The 22,493-nt window shown below is 32.4% G+C and overlaps 1 protein-coding gene across 5 annotated transcripts in view; it reads left to right on the forward strand.

The window, feature by feature from the left end:
- The window catches only part of PSME4 (proteasome activator subunit 4), a 105,808-nt gene that overhangs the window by 52,213 nt on the left and 31,102 nt on the right, over positions 1-22,493 (forward strand). For 4 of the 5 annotated variants that reach the window (XM_036991368.2, XM_036991369.2, XM_073213278.1 and 1 more), the window contains exons 11-27: positions 2,432-2,618; positions 3,393-3,482; positions 4,174-4,238; positions 4,448-4,598; positions 6,062-6,160; positions 6,371-6,440; positions 6,910-6,977; positions 7,576-7,791; positions 8,327-8,484; positions 9,475-9,570; positions 16,601-16,656; positions 17,354-17,413; positions 17,633-17,688; positions 17,781-17,879; positions 19,207-19,269; positions 19,401-19,496; positions 21,670-21,801. In XM_036991368.2, the coding sequence (XP_036847263.1) occupies positions 2,432-2,618; positions 3,393-3,482; positions 4,174-4,238; positions 4,448-4,598; positions 6,062-6,160; positions 6,371-6,440; positions 6,910-6,977; positions 7,576-7,791; positions 8,327-8,484; positions 9,475-9,570; positions 16,601-16,656; positions 17,354-17,413; positions 17,633-17,688; positions 17,781-17,879; positions 19,207-19,269; positions 19,401-19,496; positions 21,670-21,801 (1,762 nt within the window). The remainder of the gene's footprint in view (positions 1-2,431; positions 2,619-3,392; positions 3,483-4,173; positions 4,239-4,447; positions 4,599-6,061; positions 6,161-6,370; positions 6,441-6,909; positions 6,978-7,575; positions 7,792-8,326; positions 8,485-9,474; positions 9,571-16,600; positions 16,657-17,353; positions 17,414-17,632; positions 17,689-17,780; positions 17,880-19,206; positions 19,270-19,400; positions 19,497-21,669; positions 21,802-22,493) is intronic. The other variant, XM_073213276.1, reaches the window with a different exon arrangement.

A 22,493-nucleotide genomic window follows, 5' to 3' on the forward strand; every position in this document is an offset into this window, starting at 1 on the left:
CAGGAAAAAGTTTCTCATGTTTATATTCAGGAGATTTTTGCCTATGTTGTCTTCTTAGAGTTTTATGGAGTTTCATGACTTATATTCAGGTCTTTGATCCATTTTGAGTTTACTTTTGTGTATGGGGTTTGACAGTAATCCAGTTTCATTCTGTTACATGTAGCTGTTCAGTTTTGCCAATACCACTTGTTGAAGAAGCTGTCATTTCCCCATTGTATGTCCATGGCTCCTTTATTGTATATTAATTGGCTATATATGCTTGGGTTTATATATGGGCTCTCTATTCTGTTTCATTGTTCTATGGGTCTGTTCTTGTGCCAGTACCAAATTGTCTTGATTACTGTGGCTTTGTAGTAGAGCTTGAAGTCAGGGAGCATAATCCCTGCAGCTTTATTCTTCTCTCTTAGGATTGCTTTGGCTATTCAGGGTCTTTCTTGGTTCCATATGAATTTTAGAACTATTTGCTCTAGTTCATTGAAGAATGCTGTTGGTATTTTGATAGGGATTACATTGAATCTGTAGATTGCTCTAAGCAGGATGGCCATTTTGACAATATTAATTCTTCCTATCTATGAGCATGGGATGTGTTTCCATTTATTTGTATCTTCTTTAATTTCTCTCATCAGTGTCCTGTAGTTTTCAGAGTATAGGTCTTTCACTTCCTTCCTTGGTTAGGTGTATTCCTAGGTATTTTATTCTTTTTGATGCAATTGTGAATGGAATTGTTTTCCTGATTTCTCTTTCTGCTAGTTCATCATTATTGTGTAGGAATGCAACAGATTTCTGTGTATTAATTTTTTATCCTGCATGTTTGCTGAATTCAGATAGTAGATCAAGTAGTTTTGGAGTGGATTCCTTAGGATTTTTTATGTACAATATCATATCATCTGCAAGCAGTGACGTTTAAATTCTTCTTTACCAATCTGGATGCCTTTCATTTCTTTATGTTGTCTGATTGCCGTGGCTAGGACCTCCAGACCTGTGTTGAATAAAAGTGGGGAGAGTGGGCATCCTTGTCTTGTTCCTGATCTTAGAGGAAAAGCTTTCAGCTTCTTGCTGTTAAGTATGAAGTTGGCTGTGGGTTTAGCATATATGGCCTTTATTATGTTGAGTTACTTGCCCTCTGTATGCATTTTGTTGAGAGTTTTTATCATGAATGGATGTTGAATTTTGTCGAATTCTTTTTCAGCATCTGTGGAGATGATCATATGGTTTTTGTCCTTTTTGTTGAGCCAAGATAAATACTTAATTGATAATATTGTAACATTTTTTGAGACTCTCAGTTGTAATTTTATGCTATTTAGAGGTGGCCTGACTATTTCTTTAGGAAGTTTTTTATTTTATAAAAGCAAGTCTTTTAAAAAGTAAAAATGTAGGCAAAAATTTTAGGCACTTATCTTTGCATCTGAAGACAGCCTCTATTAAAGAATTTGGTTTTTTTTCATCTTACAAGTATAGGTTTGTTTCTATTTTTATCCTAACTACAGATTTTTTCTACTAATGAAATTTCCCTTAGTATTTACCTTTTTTGCATAGAAGATAATTAAAATGACTGCATTTTAGATCTTTTACCCCATAGAATAGGTTTTCGAAAGTGAAATCATTGAGTCGAAGAGTGAGTGTTCTTAGCTCATAAATACTTACATAGTGATCAAAGATTACATTTGTCTTTTTTCCCTGATTTATTCTCTCTAGTATCAGTAATATTCTCATGTTTCTGATAGCTAATTTTCCAATTTTAAAATACCAGTCTTTTTTTATTATTAATTTTTTACTAAAGTATCATTAATATACAATCTTATGTTGGTTTCAAATGTACATCACAGTGGTTCAGCAGCCTCCATTATAACTTATATTGTGATTGTGAATTATTGTGCCCCTGTATCCCACTGCCTCCAGTAACCACTGGTCACTTCTCAGTGTCTATTAGTCTAATGCTGTTTTGTTCCTTCTATTTTTGCTTTGTTTTTATAGTCCACAGATCATACTGTATTTGTCTTTCTCTGCCTGAAAATACCTGTCTTTTAAAAAATATAAAATAGAAATTTCAGCATTTTAGTAAGATTTTTTTTTCCTATAAAAGTGAAGAAGATTTTAACTTGTTATTCCTGCATTCTTATAATTATTGGATTAGATATGGTCCTATTGTAATGTGGAAGTGGATAAAGATAGCTGGGATGAAAATCCATCAGTTTCATGTTCTGATTTCTCACTAGAATTTGCATGGAGAAAGGTGATGGCAGGGGATTGGGAAAACACATACTTTTGTTTATGTTGATGCTGTTAATTTTGAGAGCAAAATTCACTCAAAATATTTTACTAGCTACAAACCTTTTAAGCCAAAATGCACTTTATGAACTTAGTATATTTTCTGTAGTATGTATGTTTATCTGTAATGGAGATTTTTTAAGAATCTGTTTTCAAACTGTAGAACGTATCCTGCACTAGAGACTTTAACAGAACCTCACCAGCTCACAGCTACTTTAAGTTGCGTAATTGGAGTAGCCCGCAGTTTGGTATCAGGGGGCAGATGGTTTCCTGAAGGTCCAACACACATGCTACCTCTGCTGATGAGAGCATTACCTGGGGTGGATCCAAATGACTTTAGTAAATGCATGGTAAGCATATTTATGATTCTGTTTCATATCTAAGTTACAATTGTGTAAATGGATATCCTGTTAATTTTTCTAGAAATCTTTTTTAGAACATACTTGAATGTAAAATTTGTCAGTGTTAACAGAATTTAGCTGTAGGCCCAACTTTAGATCTGTGAATGGTTAGTTGACCTATATAACATCTTCCTTTCTAAGTAATTTGCCATAACCCATTTGCATTTAATGATAAGATATTTTAAAACTCATTATATATTTACTATTTTCCTTTTTTTAAGCAGAGGCATTAAAAGTCATTGCATATAATCATTTTTGCACTTTCCTTCATCTACACTAGTGACAGACGTCATGATAAAAGTTGCTAGGTGTAAAATGCCAGATCTTGCTTATATACCCATTTTCTCCTGACTTACATCATTGCTTATCTTCCTTTTTCCCTGGTCTCTAGCTTCTGCTTTAACATAGAAGTGCTACTCTTAGTTAATGTTACATTTTTAGGTGGGAGGCCAATAACTTCTCAGTGACAAAAAATTGAAGAACTTTGTACTTAATCCTAATAAATAACTATGAAAATAAATTTAATGTAACTTCATCACTAAAGTAACAGGTAAGTGAGGAACCTTAAAATGTGTGATTCTAAATGAAAATTTTCTAGAAAGATTGCTGTGGAATTTCCCTCAAGAGAATTTATTTGGGTACTTTATTATAGTTTACAATATACTTGTGTTTTTGAACTAGAATTATGTAATTAAAGCTCAATCTTGTGCATCTTTCCCATAGATCACATTCCAGTTTATAGCAACATTTTCCACTCTGGTGCCTTTAGTGGACTGTTCATCTGTACTGCAAGAAAGAAATGACCTCACAGATGTAAGGATGCTTTCTGGTTGTAAAAAGATTGGTAAACTGAATTCTAATTCTTCTTGAATATGCAGTTATATTTTGTAGTTTAAACACTAGTTGTTTAAAATTGCTATTTTTGTGACCACAATGATTAAATAGCCAAGTCATCATTGGTAAGATAGCCTGCAGAGCACCCACTGAGGAGGTGGGTTTAAAATACCTTTTTGTAAGTGCCACTGAGATGTGTATTTCAATTTTGATCACTTTTTAATGTTTTGTTAGGCAAAGGGGGTGGCATTTTGTTTTCCCATCTTCTTATGTTAGGAATAAATTGGCATCTATGAAGATAAACTTTTCATTACCAGTTCTTTTCAGAACTGTTTTCTTTATTGTAAACATGTTATTGCTTTCATTATTTGGATGGTCAAATAGTGAGGGATAATTCTTTATATACCAGCAGTTTGAAAACCATAATTGATCGTAGAAGTAGCTGCTTGACTTCTGTTTTTAGGCCCTTATAAAATATGTTAATTACTTCTTATTTTGGTTATAAAATACAAAGTCGAGTTATTCTAAATTGATATGTGATTATGGTGCTGTTTCTCACAGTATTCAATATAGTAATGTGGTAGATCTGTTATATAGGCAATAATTGAGTTCTGTTAGTTCAGGGGGAAAAAAGCTATTTAAAATTTTTCTCCACATTGCCATTTTACAGGTGGAACGAGAACTTTGTTCAGCAACAGCTGAATTTGAGGATTTTGTCTTACAGTTCATGGATAGGTGAGCATATATGCTAGATTCTCCCTTTATCTGACATTGAAAAAAAGGACTGTCCTCTCCCAAAAACTTCATAGTCCCTCTACATTGCAACCTGTATTTAATACTACCCATGGATAGTGCTTCTGAAGTTACCAGAGGACAATTAATTTGTGAGTTCTGTACAAACCAGTTTTTAGCTACTAAAATTGTACTTTCTTTGGCTTATTTAGGTGCTTTGGACTTATAGAAAGCAGCACATTGGAGCAAACAAGGGAAGAAACAGAAACTGAGAAAATGACTCACTTAGAGAGTTTGGTTGAATTAGGTCTGTCTTCTACATTTAGTACAATCCTCACACAGTGTTCCAAAGAAATATTTATGGTAAGAGTGCATTGCTGAAAAAATTTAAATTCAAATTTTACAAAGTTTTACTTGATATTTTTAAAAATTGATCTTGAACTTAAAGTGTGTATATCATTGCTCATTCCCATACTAAAATTTGAAAGAGTTAATCCTCGTTATTCACAAATTTCATATTTGCCAATTTACCTACTTGCTAACATTTATTTGTAACTCCAAAATCAGTACTTGCAGTGCATTTGTGCAGATACATAAAAGTGGCAAGAAATTTGAGTTGCGTATGTTCCCAGTTAAAAGTCAAATAATGTGACCGTCTACCTTCTTGTCTAGTGTTCTCATAAGAAGGTTGTGATGTGCCTAACAGAAAATTACATAATATAGATAAGCTTCATCAAGGCAGGAGTTACAGTGCTGTTGGCTATTAATTCAGTGTTAATGAATCAACAAGTTGAGTTATTCTAAATTGATATATGATACTAAATAAGGTGTCTTTAAACAGAAATACCCATAAAGCAAAACTATATATTCATTAGTTGATAAAAATGTAACCAGAGGCTTGTAGGGACTTAATCCTGTATTTTCCCTAGAAATAATGGTTCAGTATTTGCCAATTCAGTGCTCACAACTTTATAGACTATAACGACTATAAATAACAATTATATTTTTGAAATTTCTAATTAAATACTATTTGAGAGAAAATTTTGGAAATTTTTTATGTCATCACATGAGAGAAATTAAGTCCTAAAAATCTGGCAAGCTATGATGAATGAGAAATAGTTTGTCCTTATAAGGAATTCAGTAAGCATTTAATTATTAAATATTGGTTGATACCTCTTATATCCAGGATAGTTTTAAAGATTACATTTTTTTCCCATTTCTGTTCTTTCATTAACTGATATTACAACTATTCAGTAACTTCATCCTGGTTTAAAGCTAAACCGCTTTATAGCTATATGAAATAGTTAACTAAAACTGTTAACATGAAGAAATTAACAAATGATCTCATTTAACCAAAATCTTTTGAAAGGAGTTGTTAATCCATGTCTAGAGCTCATTCTTTCACTGAGCCATTAGGTTAAAATTCTGTGACACAGTTATAAAATTAAAGACTGTTTCTAGTCTCTTAGAGTAGAGATAAATTGGCAGAATAACAAATTATAAATATTAGATATTCCCAGAATTCCCTTTGTTACTTGAATTAACCATCAAGATAATTAAATTGCATTTGCTTCCAGCAGATGTAATTTTGTAGTGTTTCGGTAGCAAATAAAATTTTGTGCCTCAAATGCTTTATTCATACTGTGGTCTTACGTAAAGATTATAGATCTGAATATAATATTGTTAAGCAAGACCTTAAATTCAGATGATTAAAAAATATTCTGCTTGGGTATTTTTAGTATAGTCTGAGTATCATTTCCTTTTATGCTTCATAAGATGTTTAATTTTCTAAAAAATGCTGATTAGACATTTTCATTTCTTCACAGGTAGCCCTGCAGAAGGTTTTTAATTTTTCTGTTTCACATATATTTGAAACAAGAGTAGCAGGCCGCATGGTGGCAGACATGTGCCGTGCTGCTGTAAAGGTGAGTTTGGTTTTTCTGGACTGATGAGTTAATGGATCAGGTTTGTGTGGTTAATTATTTTAGACAGGCTTGTCATACTTAAAATACGTAGTTTTTTCAGTAGTTCCTTGCAACCTTTATTTGCTACTGAAAATAGTGCTAGAGTATACTTTATGACTGTCAAATATTTGTGCCTTTCAAAAAATCTTATTTATACAAATATGTTTTCAGTGCTGCCCAGAAGAATCTTTGAAGCTATTTGTTCCTCACTGCTGCAGTGTTATAACTCAGCTTACAATGAGTAAGTAATAAGGTTCTTCCTGTGTATTTATCAGTTTAGATAAAAGTTTTTCTTGGTTTCTAAAACTATATTGATAAAAAAACTTCTTTAAGCTATGCAATATTTTAATTTTTAAATTTGGTGGGAAATTGCTTAAAATACTCAGGTCAACATGTAGCTTAGAAATTTTACTCTATTAAATTAATATTTTCATACCTACAAGAACCATTGAGAAGTTGCCATTAGAAATATCAGCTACTAGTTACTCCTGTGAGCTGTAGTGGGGCAGATGTCCTGGTTGGTGTGTTTATTTTCTTGAAAACTGAGTTTCCATCCCCTCTGGAACAGTTCAGCATGAAGAAAGAGTGAGAAGTCTCCCTAAAAGAAACTTTCCTCTACTATTAGAAATACTAAATGTTAATTTTTAAAAATGATGCATTTCATTGGATACATGTTTGTTTTTTTTCCCTGATACTTTGGCCATTTTTAGATGATGATGTTTTAAATGAAGAAGAGCTAGACAAAGAGTTACTATGGAATCTTCAACTTTTATCTGAGGTATTGTAAATCTTTTGAAATAAGAAAATAGTACTATGGAAATGTTGACTTGCTTTTAGGATTTATCTCTTTTTTTTTAAAATGACTTTACAATGTGAAAAATGTTAAGTTTTAGAAATTTCTTGATATGATTGTAAAGTTAGTGTCATTTTCTTAATATCAAAGGAGTGTGATAACACTACTTAATTCTTTAATGATTAATTCTAATGTGGATAACCCATTGAAAAGTTTATCAGATCTGGCAGAGGGTTTTCCCCTCCACATTCTAAATTTGGCCATCAGTCAAACTTTAGTTGCTTCAGTGGGTTAGTTCAGGAACCAAAGAATAGAGAAATCCAATTAAGTTCTATCTTCACAGGGAGATAGACAACTTGAAAAGGTGTTGATACAGCTTATGAGAGCCTAAACTCAGGCAGCGTGTTTCCATCTTAAAGAGTTGATTGCTAGAATATATTTAGTCTATGACAATCCTAAAATGAATTAAGGTCTTTTAAGAAACAGTTATTTTTAGGCTACTGTGGCTGAACTTTGCCCCTTCCATTAATTATCAATTATTGGTATTTTAACCAAATGTCTTCCACTGTTTTCTTCTTTTTAGATAACTCGAGTGGATGGAAAGAAGTTGCTTCCTTATAGGGAGCAGCTTGTAAAGATTCTCCAAAGAACCCTGCATTTAACTTGTAAGCAGGGTTACACTCTGTCTTGTAACCTTTTGCATCACCTTCTTCGTTCTACTACACTCATCTACCCTACAGAATACTGCAGTGTGCCAGGTGGCTTTGACAAGCCTCCTTCTGAATACTTTTCTATCAGGGCAAGTATTTTCAATATTTTAGGATTCAAGGATACATTGATAACTTTTCTGAGGGATTCAGAGTATGTGTGTGGGGGTTGGGGGTTGGAGGAGGGTTTCTTGTCTATAAATGTGTCACTTTATTGTTAAGGCAGATATTAAAACTATTATTGTAATGTTTCAAACTTGGCAAGTACAACATAGTGCTGTAGCGAGCTAACTCTAGTGTTCTTCTTTTCTGTTTGTATGTGAAATGACTTGGTAAGCCATGTCTAACCTCCACAGTTTCATATAATTTCATTGGTAAAATAAGACTTATCTTCACATAAGCTTATTGTTATTCTTATCATAAACTGCTGTTTGAGTGGCATTCCTTTTTCAGGAGTGGTAATGATGATGAAGGGGTTGGTAATATGTTTTCATGCCATTTTTTGTGCATTATTTGCTATCCTTAGGTTTGGATCATTTATACATTTTCTTTTGAACCTTTTAAATTATATGTTTATGTTCTTTTTTCAACTTATCCATTTGCTGAACAAGTGCTTTTCTTTTCTAGGACTGGGGTAAACCAGGGGACTTATGGAATCTGGGAATCCAGTGGCATGTTCCTTCTTCTGAAGAAGTGGCTTTTGCCTTTTATCTATTGGACTCATTTCTTCAGCCTGAGCTCATTAAACTCCAGCATTGTGGGGATGGAGAACTTGAAATATCTAGGTTAGTTTTTTTTTTTTTTACAATCAATTAGTGTTATATTAGGTTGCAGACTAAAAAAATTGTTTTTTCTGTACCCCAACCCTCTGGCATATCTGAGGTATTTGTTTTCAGTGTGTTTTGAGTATCTGCCATAAATGTTAATTAGAAAATAATTAAATATAGTGTTGCGTAACAGAAATTTTGTCATATTGTCTAAATCTTGGGGGGTGTTTCTAGTTTGTTTTTATGCTTTCTACATAGCAGTTGCACTTGTACATCATTTGGACGTGTGTAAGTGTGTCCCCTTTGAAAGGAAATGCCCATTTTTCTAAATTTAGCTTAGATTTTATATGGTTGTTTCTTTCTAATCATATTATTGACATTAATTTTACTTACAGTAATATCTCTACAAGATTTATTTTTCTCCTATAGAGCTTTACCAAGAACAATTATTTGAGTCCATTTGACTTTTATAGTGTGAATCTTTGAAAGTTTCTAAAAAAATATTAAGAAAATTGCTATGTGGTAAATACCAAGAAATTTTAATAAGCAAATTCAGTAGAAATGGGCTTGGAGGAAGAAGTATGATTGACTTAATGTTGGGGATTGTGCTCTGAACTGCTTTCGGGAATAAATATTTAGCTAGTCTATTTTTAAAAGATGGAATATACTAAAAGATCTGTAATAATCTTTTCCCTTTTTGTTAGTGGTAGTGATCTTTGGGTAAAAGGTGCTTATTCAGAATTGCTTCAGAAAGGGCAATCAGTTGTTAATACTTCTGATTATTTAGAGCCTGCTTAAATTAAGCAGGTCTAGTTTTACTTGTAAATATCTGCTTAATTACTTTGTACTGTTAAGTGGATAAACTGATATTTGCCGTTTCTTTGCTTCAATTTTGTATGTCCCCACCTGATAAAGTTTTTGTACTTTACACTAGACTCCAGAAGTTTTTTTGTTAAATAGGAATTTGGAATACTCTAAAAAATGAAAATAACCTTTTATCTTTTCTAGAGATGATGTTCTACAGAGTCTGACTATAGTGCACAACTGTTTAATTGGCTCAGGAAACCTCCTGCCTCCATTGAAAGGAGAGCCAGTTACTAACTTGTAAGTAAAAATAACTACTTTACATATTTTTCTGTTTTGCCTTTTGACATATATTTTAAGTCTTAGTCTCACAGTGAGTCACCAATTTTGTTATTGGTGTTGTTTCTGTATCATTTTAACCTTTTTGTCATTGTTAGGCTAAAAATACCTTCAGCATAACTTAAGTCTAAAAACTTTAAGACTTTATTCAGATTTTCATATAGTACCAGGATAGAATAACTTTTGGTGTTAATCACTTTAAAAATACCAATTTGGAGGTAGTAAGTTCATCTGTTAGTTTACTGAGTTAATTAAGAAAGAAAAATCCATTTTTTTCTGCAGTCAGTGTTGATTAAGGATTTTGAAGTAGAAAACTGGGGTGTTCTTCAATAAAAATTTGTTAATGTTACTCATTATGATTTTGAACTTTTAAGATCTACCAAATTGCTTTGTGATTTAAATACTTTTCCAGAGTATTATTATTTTATTTTGAATGAATGTCTTGCTTTAATTCATTGTTAATGCTGTGCTACCATTTAAGTTGAAAAAACTGAGTTTAAATGAAATAAGTATGTAATTTTTAGCTCACTTATTAAGTTAAATGCTACTCGGTGTACCATTTTCAATCATTTCCTTTCAACATCATCTCATTGCTGACCAAGTTAATGAAAATCACATAAAAATGAGTAAGTAACCCCTGCCCCCTCAAAAAACACAAAGTGGGGAATTATTTATTGATTTTGCAATAAAAATTTTTAAATCTTCAAGGAGTGGTTTTAAAAGGTGGCTTGCTTGTCTTTCCCATAGTTTGATAATCATTGTTTGGAGTCACACTTTTTCATTATTCCCACATATTTCATTCTAAAAACAATTTCTAAGCATTGAACTTTAGATTGCTCATTAGATTCAAGAGTGAGAAGCAGGGTCATTTCAGGTAAGGAAATCTGTTTTAAGTTAGGAATTTGCTGAATTCTTATAAAGAGCTTTTGTTTTGCATCACTTTTATAGTTTGATATAAGAGCAATTTTACCAAAATTCATTTTGTTAAGAGAGATCTATTTTAAACAGTACTTAAAAATGAGACCTATAGAAATTGTTTGATTTTCCTGATGATCTTAACAGTGCATAATACCATGAGACCTTAACTCTTTCATGACATTGCTAAAAAAGCTATTTCATGCATAACAAATTTATTACATCAGTAAATTTAGTTGTGCTTGAATGTGTTGACAATGAAGAGTGTGATCATTTAATAAATTACCGAAGAGGAAAAATATATCTTCTGTGTATATGATTAGGAGATTTTTAGTACTGAGTGATCATTAGGATGTCCTGCTGAGGGTCAGCTCAGAAGCCTTAAGAGATTTCCACTGCAGTTCATATTGGCATGTAGCCGTAGTTAAGCCATGGGCACTATAAATAGTGAATTGAATCAAAGTCTGTCATTTGATGTAAGTATGCGTCAGGACAACAGTTCTATATATTTGGTTATTATAAAGCCAATTAGGTTCATACATAATGAAATGCATTTTCAGTAAAAAAGAAAATAGACCATGTTATAAAAATTTTATGAATGCCATGGAATGTAAACCAGTAGATTGTTAGCCAATATAACTGTATGTTATAATATAAAATTGATCCTGAGTATCCTTTATAGGTTTTTCCCAGAAAAGTTGAAAAAGAAAGATAATTTAGAGTGAAGTTTTGTATTCTACAATTTTCAGTTTTAGAGTGAAAATTTAAGAAAACCTAAGTAATGCCAAATGATATTTAACATAATTATGTTTATATATTTTAATATATGTAAAAGTATAAATATAAAATATTTTCTTACATATTTAATAATACATAATGAAATAAAATGTAAAACAGTGAAAACTTCAGTCATCTTCAAGATTGATCAAAACCCATTTTAGGGCCAGTTGTGTGCATCTATTCAGGATAATGATTATACAAAGTAGAATTAAAGGTGAATGAGCAGCCCTTTGCTTGTAAATTGCTGAAAGAGGAAGTTTAGAAAGTTTTCTCTGGGCTTTTAAATAGTTCTTAACAGGGTCCTTCAAAACCAGTTTCTAACTGGTATCACCTTCATCTGAACTTTTCTTTTGGCAATGGGTGGCTTTTTACATTTATTTATGTAACATTGTGACCTTTTTTTGTAGAGAGTACATTAGTTCTCACCAAAGTATCATAAAGTTAGTCTTTTAAATGTCAAAAATGCTTATTCTAATATATGTCAATAACTATTAAAATGTTGTAACTGTAAAGTGATTTGAAAACTAATGAAACAATTTGCAATTGATGGTGCCTTTGTTCTATGGTATTAGATCATACTGCATCATATAAAGAAAGAATATCTGTAGTATAATTCTCAGATTATCAGTAGCAGGTCAATTTGAAACCAGTAGATGGAAAGAAAACTCTTTACTTTGGACAGTGTTACTCCATAGGAAGTAAAATGTACAGGTGGGGGAGAAAAGGAAATGCATAATTGTTACAGATGCTTTAGGGTAATGCCTGAGATGCCTGAGGAAGTCACTCTTATAACAAAATTTTGGCTGTGATATTATAGGGCATTATGTATTTTTTGAAATACCAGAGCAGTTTTTGGTAGCATATAGCAACTCAATTCTTTTTAAAATTTATTTAAAATTAGATTTTTCTTTTATAAATCTCAAGTAGGTAAATATTATACCTGCTTTAATTTTCTTTTTTGTCAAATCACTCATTATTTTTGCTTTGCTCATGTACTAGTAGTATTTGTCTTCTGGAATATTTCAATAATGAAAAACTTATTTCCTATTAGAGTATAGAGTTTTTCCTATTAGAGTATTTGGGATGGTTTTAAAACTCCATTGTTCAAGGAAATGGCTACTAAATGTGAAAACCACTTTCCTGTGCTATGTGATTAGAGACTGACAAAAAAAATTAAAAACTTAGATAAGTTGACTGTGGCTAAACTAAGTATAAAGCAAATGATTATATGTATTGGTATCTGCATTGTGCTTTTTGGCCTTTGGCAATGTAGAGTTACTAAATATCTTGTACCTACTATAAATTTTAGTATTTCAAAGGATGGGCAAATTAAGGTCCCTTGAGGGTAATTAAGGGCAAAGTTTTTAGTTTAGTGCATTTGAATTTTTAACAATATAACAAGTTTTGTCATATACCAAGTTGCTGAATTAATCTTAAAATGGAACCTCTGTTTTGCTCTTGGAACCTTTAGTTAATAATTTAATATAAGTATTGTGGTATACTTTATATTCATAGTTCTACCTTTATTGATTGGACGTGGATTATGTCTTTTTGGGGTTACACAGGAATTTTGGACACTTGCCTTTAATCCTTAGACTGTCATTAATTTCTCCTTTTGTAATCCACTATTTATGATCTTTTAGGTCAACCAGCTATCACAGGATGCAAAAAACTAACATCTTTAAAAACAGGGTTACTCAAGGTAGAGCAGTCATCATTTTTTCATCTCGAGTATTTCTTCTTTACTTTGTGCCCCCTTTCCTCTGATAGGATCTGTTAAGTCATTCTTAGTTAAATCATTCTTAGAATCTCAGCTTTTACTAACTTTTCACTCAAAAGTCTTACTTAAGGTCTAAGCGTTGAGGCCATCTCATTAATATGTGAAGGATGTGTTGCGATGCGATGAGGGGCGGGGCTAGCTAACCTCTCTTGGCACCTCCAGGGAACCACCCAGCTCTGCTGGGGGAGCCGCACACAGAGAAGGAAACAGTCACTGCTCCACGGTGAGTAACCCTGTTTTCTCCTTATTTCACCTTCTGACTGTTTTCATTGATTTTTAAAAGCTTGTGTGTCACACATGGAAATAGTTCTTACCACTCAGAGGTAATTTTAAAAGTAGCAGTATATAAGATTTCTCTTTACTTATTAGCAGTCTTTTGTTCACAAGGTAGAGTAAGAGCCAACTTTTCATTTGTATTTACTGATGCCTAAAATGGAATTAGAACATAAAAATAGGCCATTTCTCTCATGTGAGAAATACTTGTAACCTTGAATGGGAAAAAAATCTGTTAGTGGTATGGTTTTACACCTTTTGTTTGTTTTCATTAGGGAGGGGAGGGATTAGTGGGAACAATAGGTGGTTCTTTCACATAAAGACAGGAATTATTATTTGCAGTTGTTTTATGACAGTTCACCTAGCCTTCATTTGCATATTTCATTTGTACTGTATATTTTGTTTTTATGTTATTACTCATTTCTTCCTTTTTCACCATCTTTCTCACCAGCACTTTTTTCATAGTTATTTTACTCATATCTAAAGAAGACTGCCATCTAGTGGTACAAATAACATAGTCATGGAAAATAGGTCTTTTTAGTGGCACCGATATTGAACACATTTTATTATAAATTAGGTAGCCTGGTGCTACCTAGTTACTATGAAGCTGATTTAACTTTATTGTTTTGTAGATGATATTATTCCTGATGTGTTGTGTTGAAATTATTTTTCAGACTTTTATTTAGTTCTTGAGGGCAAATTATATTACTGCTTGTAAAATGAACCAGTGAATGAATGAGTAGAATGAATTTCACTTGGGGTGAGGGAATGATGGCATTTGACCTAAATTGTATGTATTGCAATTACAGCTTCAGATTACAGATCTATAGGCCTTGACAGCACTTTAAAGTCTATTCTGCTAAGATTATGTACATAACTAAAAGTTACAAGAGCAGTGTTTAAGTACCAGAGAGTACAGCCTGGCACACACAGACTTAAAATGTGACCACACAGAGATGCAGTCATAAAATCTTACTTGGTAATGGATAGAGATATCTTTTAGAAAATTACTCTTCTAAGGATCAGAAGAAATATTTAGTGTAAGTATGTATTTACACTTGCTGGAAAATACTTAGTGTAAAACTTGTCCATCCAATAGGATTCTAATTTGTTAGATAATAAGAGATTGTTAAAGCTGAGTCTTAGATAATATCTAAGCATAAAAGGAACTTATGATATGTAAGAAGAAATAAAGCTGAATATGTGTCTAATGAGATGCCTTCTATACACATGAGATAAGGAAGGTGTGTTTTAATTCATGTTTTAAAAGTAAAAGTCTAAGTGATTTGCATTTAAATGTACTGCTAAATATTTTAAAATCCCATACAGGTTAATATTTTAAAATAATTGCAGTTAGTGATTTATTCAAATTTTGCAATAGGGAAACAATTTAGAGTGACACGTGGATTTTAAAATTTTACATCAGGGCTCTTAGATGAGGCTTGGTTTTAAATGTGGTTACAGTGTAGTGTTACTAGAGTCAGAAATGCACACAAGAAAAGTATTTCAAATTCCCAGCTGATTGTCTTTTTGTTTGGTAGGTTTTTTAATGGTAAAAATTGTTCAAACTTTAAATTTGCTTTTTTATGTTTGTAATAATTTTGTGACAATAATAAAAATGCATGCTTGGCTTAATATTATTTGATAATAGGTACAGACTGGTTAGGGTACAATTGTATTCCTTCTTTAGAAAACTACTTGTATTTACAGCAGTAGCAAGGAGACCCACTGTCATGTTATAGTTCATGACAAGCACTTCCGCATGCTCTACCAGGAAAGGAGGATGGGTGGGTGGGTAAGGGTCTTACACTTCATACTTTTTCCTGTTTGAGCACAGCGCTTTTCTCTTTAGTGGCAATAATCTAATTTCAGTAAAGATGTTGGACTCTTCTTGAAGATCATTGCAAAGGAATCTGATTCTGTTTTTTTACTGACTAGATTCTGGATACATGTATGTCTTTCAGTCATACACAATTTTACAGAATGCTCAAGTTTGCAAGCTGTTGCCAAAGGTTGAAGGTTTATAGAATGAAAATCAAAGTTTAATAATTTGAGTTGGAACCTGAAAGTCTCTGAAGAGCAGATTAGTGTTTTATGTCATGAAAGTACCATCCTTTGTTTATATGCTGTAGGCTTGTTTTCATAATTTGAGGTGGCATTGTTAGCCATCCTAGGCACTAGAGTATGGTTAGGGACATATTTAAACAAACTAGCATATTAGTAAACAATGTTATCACACATTTAAATAAATTCTTAGAATTCATAATTACCAAATATTAATGTAGAGATAACTTACATAATTCAACTTATTAAAAATACAATATAGATGGGGGTATGTTGATTTTAAAGTAGAGTTTTCTTCATTATAAGAGCTGTATAGTTCATGAATGATGTTATAAGTATTCTTTTTATTACTAATAAGCCCTGTATTGCATATGCTCACCCCATGTTTACTTGGCATTTATGCCTATGGAAACTAGGCACTGAAAAAGTATTATCTCTGTTTATAAAAAGTTACTGAATTGAATCTCATATTTTAAAATTAAGTGTTGAAAATTAAAGTATATTTTTGATTTAAAAAATCAGATTTCACATATAAAGGTTCGTATTCCCCAGTAAAATCTGTTCTTACATACCTAAAAAATGACTTTTAATTTTTTAATGAGTTTGACTAGCTGGATCTGGTTAACAATTGTTTGTAACAGGTCTCTAATTAGGAAAAGCAGTGTTTTTATATCTGTCTGAACATCTTCAAAAGTAGTGGCATTTTACTGTAGATGTTAAGAGAGATCAGTTTGGCTGGTTTTAAGAGGAAGGGTAATGATTACTTAAAGAAGCTTGTCTGCTGTATATTTGTCTACACTAAAATTTGTGATTTTTTGATGTCTAGTTTAACCATTAATTATACCATTATAAAACCAATTTTGTACAAATGTGTAAATTATAATAATCAGAATTAAGCCTTTACTCTTGAATATTAAAATCAGTACTATTTTCATTTGGACAGTGAATTTTCTTCCCATGCCCTCTCAAATCATTAAATCTAGCATTTTAAAATGGATAATATTATCCATACTGAAATAGTGTTAATCTTCAGAAGGATAGAGTAAAGAATTGAAGTATTGAAAATGGGAAATCTGTGTTAAAAGAACATCATCTCTAAACATTCTAGCAATGATACTTTTCCCTTTAGTCCATCTTACTGGTATTAATAATAATACAAGCAATCTTGTTTTTATACAGGGTACGAAGTTTGGTGTCCTTGGAAGAGACAAAGTTATATACTGGACTTGAATATGGTATGTGAATCCTAACTGGAGTAAATATGTGAATGAATGTTCATTAATTACACTATAGTTATGTCTGTTTTTTCTGGAGAAGCTGGAAATTTTTTATGAAAAAATAACTAGTAAAAGTTAGAGATTGGATCAGTAAGTAAATACTTGGATGCTTTCTATGTGCAGAGGCCGACTTTACACACTTTACATATATTATAATGTCATTTATGTTTAGAATTGTTTTAGAACTGATATTTGATGTGAATGGGAATATAACAACTCAAGTTCTAAATATCTTTGTATCTTTCTATAATAGCTTAATTTCATATATATGTTTATGTAAAACACTTGACTGTGTTAATTTAATGTTCTGAATCCAACATAACTAGAAAGTTAGCATACTTCCTTATTGATGGATTAACATTGGAGTTTGCTGCATATTAGTGCCTTTGAAATATTGAATATGACAAAGATGGTTTTTTCCTGTCTTCTCTTTGCCTGCCCAATGAAGTTTTATAAACAAGTTGTTATAAAGGTGAATGTATTCTAAGTTACTTTGTATCATGCATAGCCACTAACCCAACTGTGATAAAGGCAGACACATTAGTTCCCCCGTCCCCATACATTCTCTCTTCTTGACATAAACTATTGATACGAATTTCAACAGTCTGGAGAGCATTCAGTTTGTCTAAAACACTTTCTTTCATTTTTTAAAAAGTAGATCTCTCTAGAGAGAATCACCGAGAAGCAATTGCTAGGGTCACAAGGAAACTTCTTAGTAAGTACATATATTCATTTAACCTATTTTTACTAATAAATATTTAGGAATTATACTCTATAGCATGTGTGCTTTTACTTAACATTTTAAAAGTTATAAATGGTGAAAATATCAGGTGGTGTATTTTTTCTTAACGAGTAGATTCTTAACCAATGTATCAGGAGTCCTATAGTAATTCAGAATATTTTAAACAAAATACTTTTTCTTCTTCTGTTACAGACCACATACTGAATAATTCAGAAGATGATACCAAGTCCTTGTTCCTTATCATAAAGGTACAAATATCATTTAATAATTGTATAGTTATTAATTGACCAGGTTTGACATGATGACTTATAAATATAAAATTTGAAATTCTTCAACACAGATTATTGGAGACCTTTTGCAGTTCCAGGGATCTCACAAACATGAATTTGATTCCCGTTGGAAAAGCTTTAACCTAGTAAAGAAATCAATGGAAAATCGGGTCAGTATTCAGTATTTTCACCTAAAATTGAATGAATTTTTTTAGAGGTGTATAATATTGATATAACCACCTGACTTGGTGATTGTTTAGTGTATAGAGGCAGTTTTCCTATAAGGAAAAGTACTAGACTTTCAAATATTAGGGTATAATCAAAAGAATACTAGAAAAAAGTATATTTTCTTCATGCAAACTCTTCTGTCATTTCCGTGATAGTCTCTGAACTGTTCATTGGGAATCTGGAATATGATAACTTGGCAACAGTATTCAGGCTGCCTTGTAAAATACTTAAAGAGTAAAGCTAAGAAGAACTGTTCACAGGAATGAATGTAAAATACTGCACTTCAGGTATATCTGAGAAAAATACAGTTTATGTTATATTTGTGCTCCAGAAGTCAGTACAAGCTTCTTTGGAAGCATGGAAAAACAGTACCTAAGTCTGCCATTTGATATTCACAGTAATGTTCTTCTATAGGGGACTTGAGTTGAAATTGAGTCTTAAGAAGGGAGAATGAGTTCATTATTTAGGCAATGGGTGCTACATATTTTAGACAAAGGGAATGGCATGTAAAAGGACAGTGAGATACACAAACATGGCATGCTTTACAGAACAGCAGCTGTAGGGAAGAATGGCAGGAGGTAAACTAGGTCTTTTATAGTTGTGTCCTAAGAAGGTGCTTTAGTTTTATATTAGCAATGGGAGGAGTCATTAATGGTTCCTCAGTAGATCTGATTTGAATACTGGAAAGATTAATAATGAATTCAGTGAATTTTGAAAAGCTCTGCCACCACTGTAAAAAATAGGCAATAGGAAGTTGAGAGTAGTTAAACTATTATAATAGTCCAGATGGAAGAACACAGCCAGAATCAGGCACTGGCACTGGGATGGAGGTAAGGCATTTGAAAAAGAAGGACTTGTGGGGAGTTGTAGTCTGTAGTAAACATAAATACATTAACACATTGTCCAGAGGGGCTGTTAGTAAATGTAACAGAGTCAAGAAGTGTTAGTGTTCTGCTTTTGTGCTTTTCATATTCAACTGAAGGTGGACCAGCTCCATTGTTCTCCCATGAATCCATTAATAAACTGCCAAAACAAAACCAAGATGTTGGTTAAGCCATTTAAAGGCTACTGCTTCTACTAGGAACCATAAAATTAGTTGAAACTGTATTTTATTATGCCTGATAGCTTTAAAAATAAGTAAAATACTGCCACTGTCCACCAGTTCTTGGTGTACTTTCTTTAAACCAATTTTTCATTAAGGGATCAGGGGTTTTCACAGTTGGGGTCATTTAGGGAAAATGTTGACATGTTTGCTACTTTCTTTTTTAGCTCCATGGGAAAAAACAACATATCAGAGCCCTGCTGATTGATAGAGTAATGTTGCAGCATGAGGTAAATACCTTTTTAAAGTGACTATTTAAAATAACAGTTTTCCAGGTGAATATTTAATTATTTCTGTTTCTTCATAATTAAAGTTTTAATAAAAACATTGATATCTAATTTACATTGTTTTCTTTTTACAGCTACGAACACTAACTGTTGAGGGTTGTGAATACAAAAGTATACATCAAGATATGATCAGAGATCTTCTTCGTTTATCTACAAGTTCATACAGTCAGGTATGGTTAGTCCAAATACTACTGTCCCCCACTGTCCCATTTTATTACAAGCAATTAGATATTCCCATTTTAACAGGACATTTAAATAATTTATTGGCATAGAAAACACCTTTCAAAATGCAAATATATTCAACCTAATTTCACTAGTCTTTTAGAAATACTATTTATTTTTACTGTTTGTAATTGCTTGTCAAAGTTACTTTTTAATGTAATTAAAGTTACTAAAAAGCTTCTGAACAGGAAAGGACACTATCAGCAGAACAAAAAGGCAACCTACAGTATGGGAGAATATTTTCATAAACAGTTCATCTGATAAGGGGTTAACATCCAAAATGTATAAAGGACTTATATGCCTTAACACCAAAAAAACAAATAACCCAATTAAAAAATGGGTGGAGAACCTAAACAGACATTTCTCCAAAAAAGAAATACAGGCACATGAAAAGATATTGCACATTGCTAATCATCAGGGAAATGCATATCAAAACCAAAATGAGATACCCCCTTATTGCCATTCAGAATGGTCATTATCCAAAAGACAAACAATAACAAATGTTGGCAAGGATGTAGAGAAAAGAGAGCCCTCCTACACTGTTGGTGAGAACGTAAATTGGTGCAACCACTGTGGAAAGCAGTATGGAGGTGCTTCAGAAAACTAAAAATAGAAACACCATATAACCCAGTAATTTCACTTCTAGGAATTTACTGAAAGAAAATAAAATCCCCGATCTAAAAAGATATTATACATTCTTATGTTTATCGCTGCATTTACAATAACCAAGTTATGGAAGCAACTTAAGTGTTCATCAATAGATGAATGGATGAAGAAGAGGTGGTATGTAGACACAATGGAATATTACTCAGCATTAAAAAAAAGAGAAATCCTGCCATTTGTGACAACATGGATGAACCTAGAGGGTATTATGCTCAGTGAAATAAGCCAGGCGGAGAGAGACAAATACCATATGATTTCACTTACTTGTGGAATCTAAAAACAAAATGAAGCGAAATAAACAAAATAGCAGTATACTCATAGACACTGAGAAGTGATTTGTGGTTACCATAGGGGAGGGGTTAGGATGGGTAGGTAAGGAGGGCGAGGGGGTAAAGGAGCACAAAAATTCCCAGTCATAATTTAAGTTGGTCGTGGGATGGTAGTACAGCATGGAGAATACAGCCAGTGATTCTGTAACATCTTCCTTTGTTGACAGATAGTAACTGTACTAGTCAGGGTGAGGATTTAATAATATGGATAACTGTTGAAACACTGTATTGTATACTTGAAATCAATATAAGATTATATATCAACAATATCTCAATTAAATGTAATTAAAGTTGACAGTGCTAGTGTAATGTTACTGCTATGTAATCAAACCACATTGTGAAGGCCAGTCTATGACAGCCATATAATTCCTCCTAGGCATTTTGCTTGGGTTTCAGGAGGTTGCTACCATGTGAATTGTGGTGTCCATCCTTTAAGGGAGCATAGGGCCAAGGGATTATCTCCAAGCAGAGAGAACTGGAAAAAAGCAAAGAGATTCAGGTACAGCTAATTACTGTGTCTTTACAAGATAATGTAAGTTAGGCAACACTCTCTAACCCTGAGATTTTACCTAATGTGTAAAAGAGTTTGACACATAGACACAATATGTTGCTTTTACTATAATCAGTTATCAGTCCTTACTACTTAACTAGTTCAGGGTTATAAAATTATACTGAATCTTTTGTTTGGGTTCAAAATATGTAGGCTATACTTAAGGTATGCATTAAAAAGGTTAAGTTGTTCTGTGCTTTGGAAAGTCCTTGGTTTTCCTTGTGTAGACAAGGAAAAAAACTGACTTCCTCATCAGTTAGTAACTCAGAATAAAAGTTGTAATAGTTTGCTAATTATGTTACTGAACAAATGTATATTCGTTCCATTCAGTCTCTCCTTTATCAAAAGTATTTGAATGAAAGTAACTAAAGCCAAGGATGTGGTTGGTGGAAGTATGCTTTCATTTTGATAAAAAGATAGTCATTTACTTGTTTTTGTTAAGGTATATGCTCTGATGTATTTTCTATTATTGCAACATTTAAATTATCATCACTTTGTTTTTAATAACTCGTTTAGAAATTTTTATATTTAATAAAATAAAATTTTAATAGAAGTCCTCTGTTCATAATACTTTTCCAGGTCAGAAATAAGGCTCAGCAAACATTTTTTGCTGCCTTGGGAGCATATAACTTCAGTTGCAGAGATATCATTCCCTTGGTTTTGGAGTTCTTACGGCCTGATAGACAAGATATCACACAACAGCAGTTCAAGGTATATGATTTTTTGTTTTGTTCTACTTTGAAAATTTTAAAGCATACAGAAAGGTTAAAAGAATTCTACAGTAAACATCCATATGTCCAACATTCAGATTCTGTATTTTACATTTTGCTGTATTTTGATTTATCACATAACTATCCATTTCTCCATCTTTTTTAAAAATGTATTTCAAAGTAGGTTTACATTAGTACACTTAACCTCTAAACAAGTATAGTCTGTTTTTCTCCTTAATCATTTACTTATTTATGTATATCATTGGTGTTACAATGGAGAAGATAGTGCAGTTTGAGTTGAGCACCAGTGGGTATATGGCGTACAGGAGAGGGATGAAAGATCAAGATGTTCAGAGTAGTGTGACCAGCATGAAGGAAGGCCTGAGCTAGGAAGAAGCATGGTGAGTTTGAGCAACTGAGTGAAAGCTTATGTGATGAGGGCAGAGACGGAAGAGAATGACACAGGTAAGGAAAAATACCTCATACAGGGATGCAGTAGAGTATAGGTGAGATACAATGATTGCTTATGCCATAAGATAGAAAGGAGTTGATTAAAAGTGATTTAGGAGGGAAAATTGATATGACTTGCTGGTTGAATATGAGGGGATTGAAGGAAGTCCAAAAATCATTAAGTTTATGGATGCACAACTGGTTGTTGGGTACATCAGAAAGAACGAGAGAGAGAATAGGGAG

The sequence above is a fragment of the Manis javanica genome, chromosome 1 (assembly GCF_040802235.1).
Source record: "Manis javanica isolate MJ-LG chromosome 1, MJ_LKY, whole genome shotgun sequence".
NCBI lineage: Eukaryota > Metazoa > Chordata > Mammalia > Pholidota > Manidae > Manis > Manis javanica.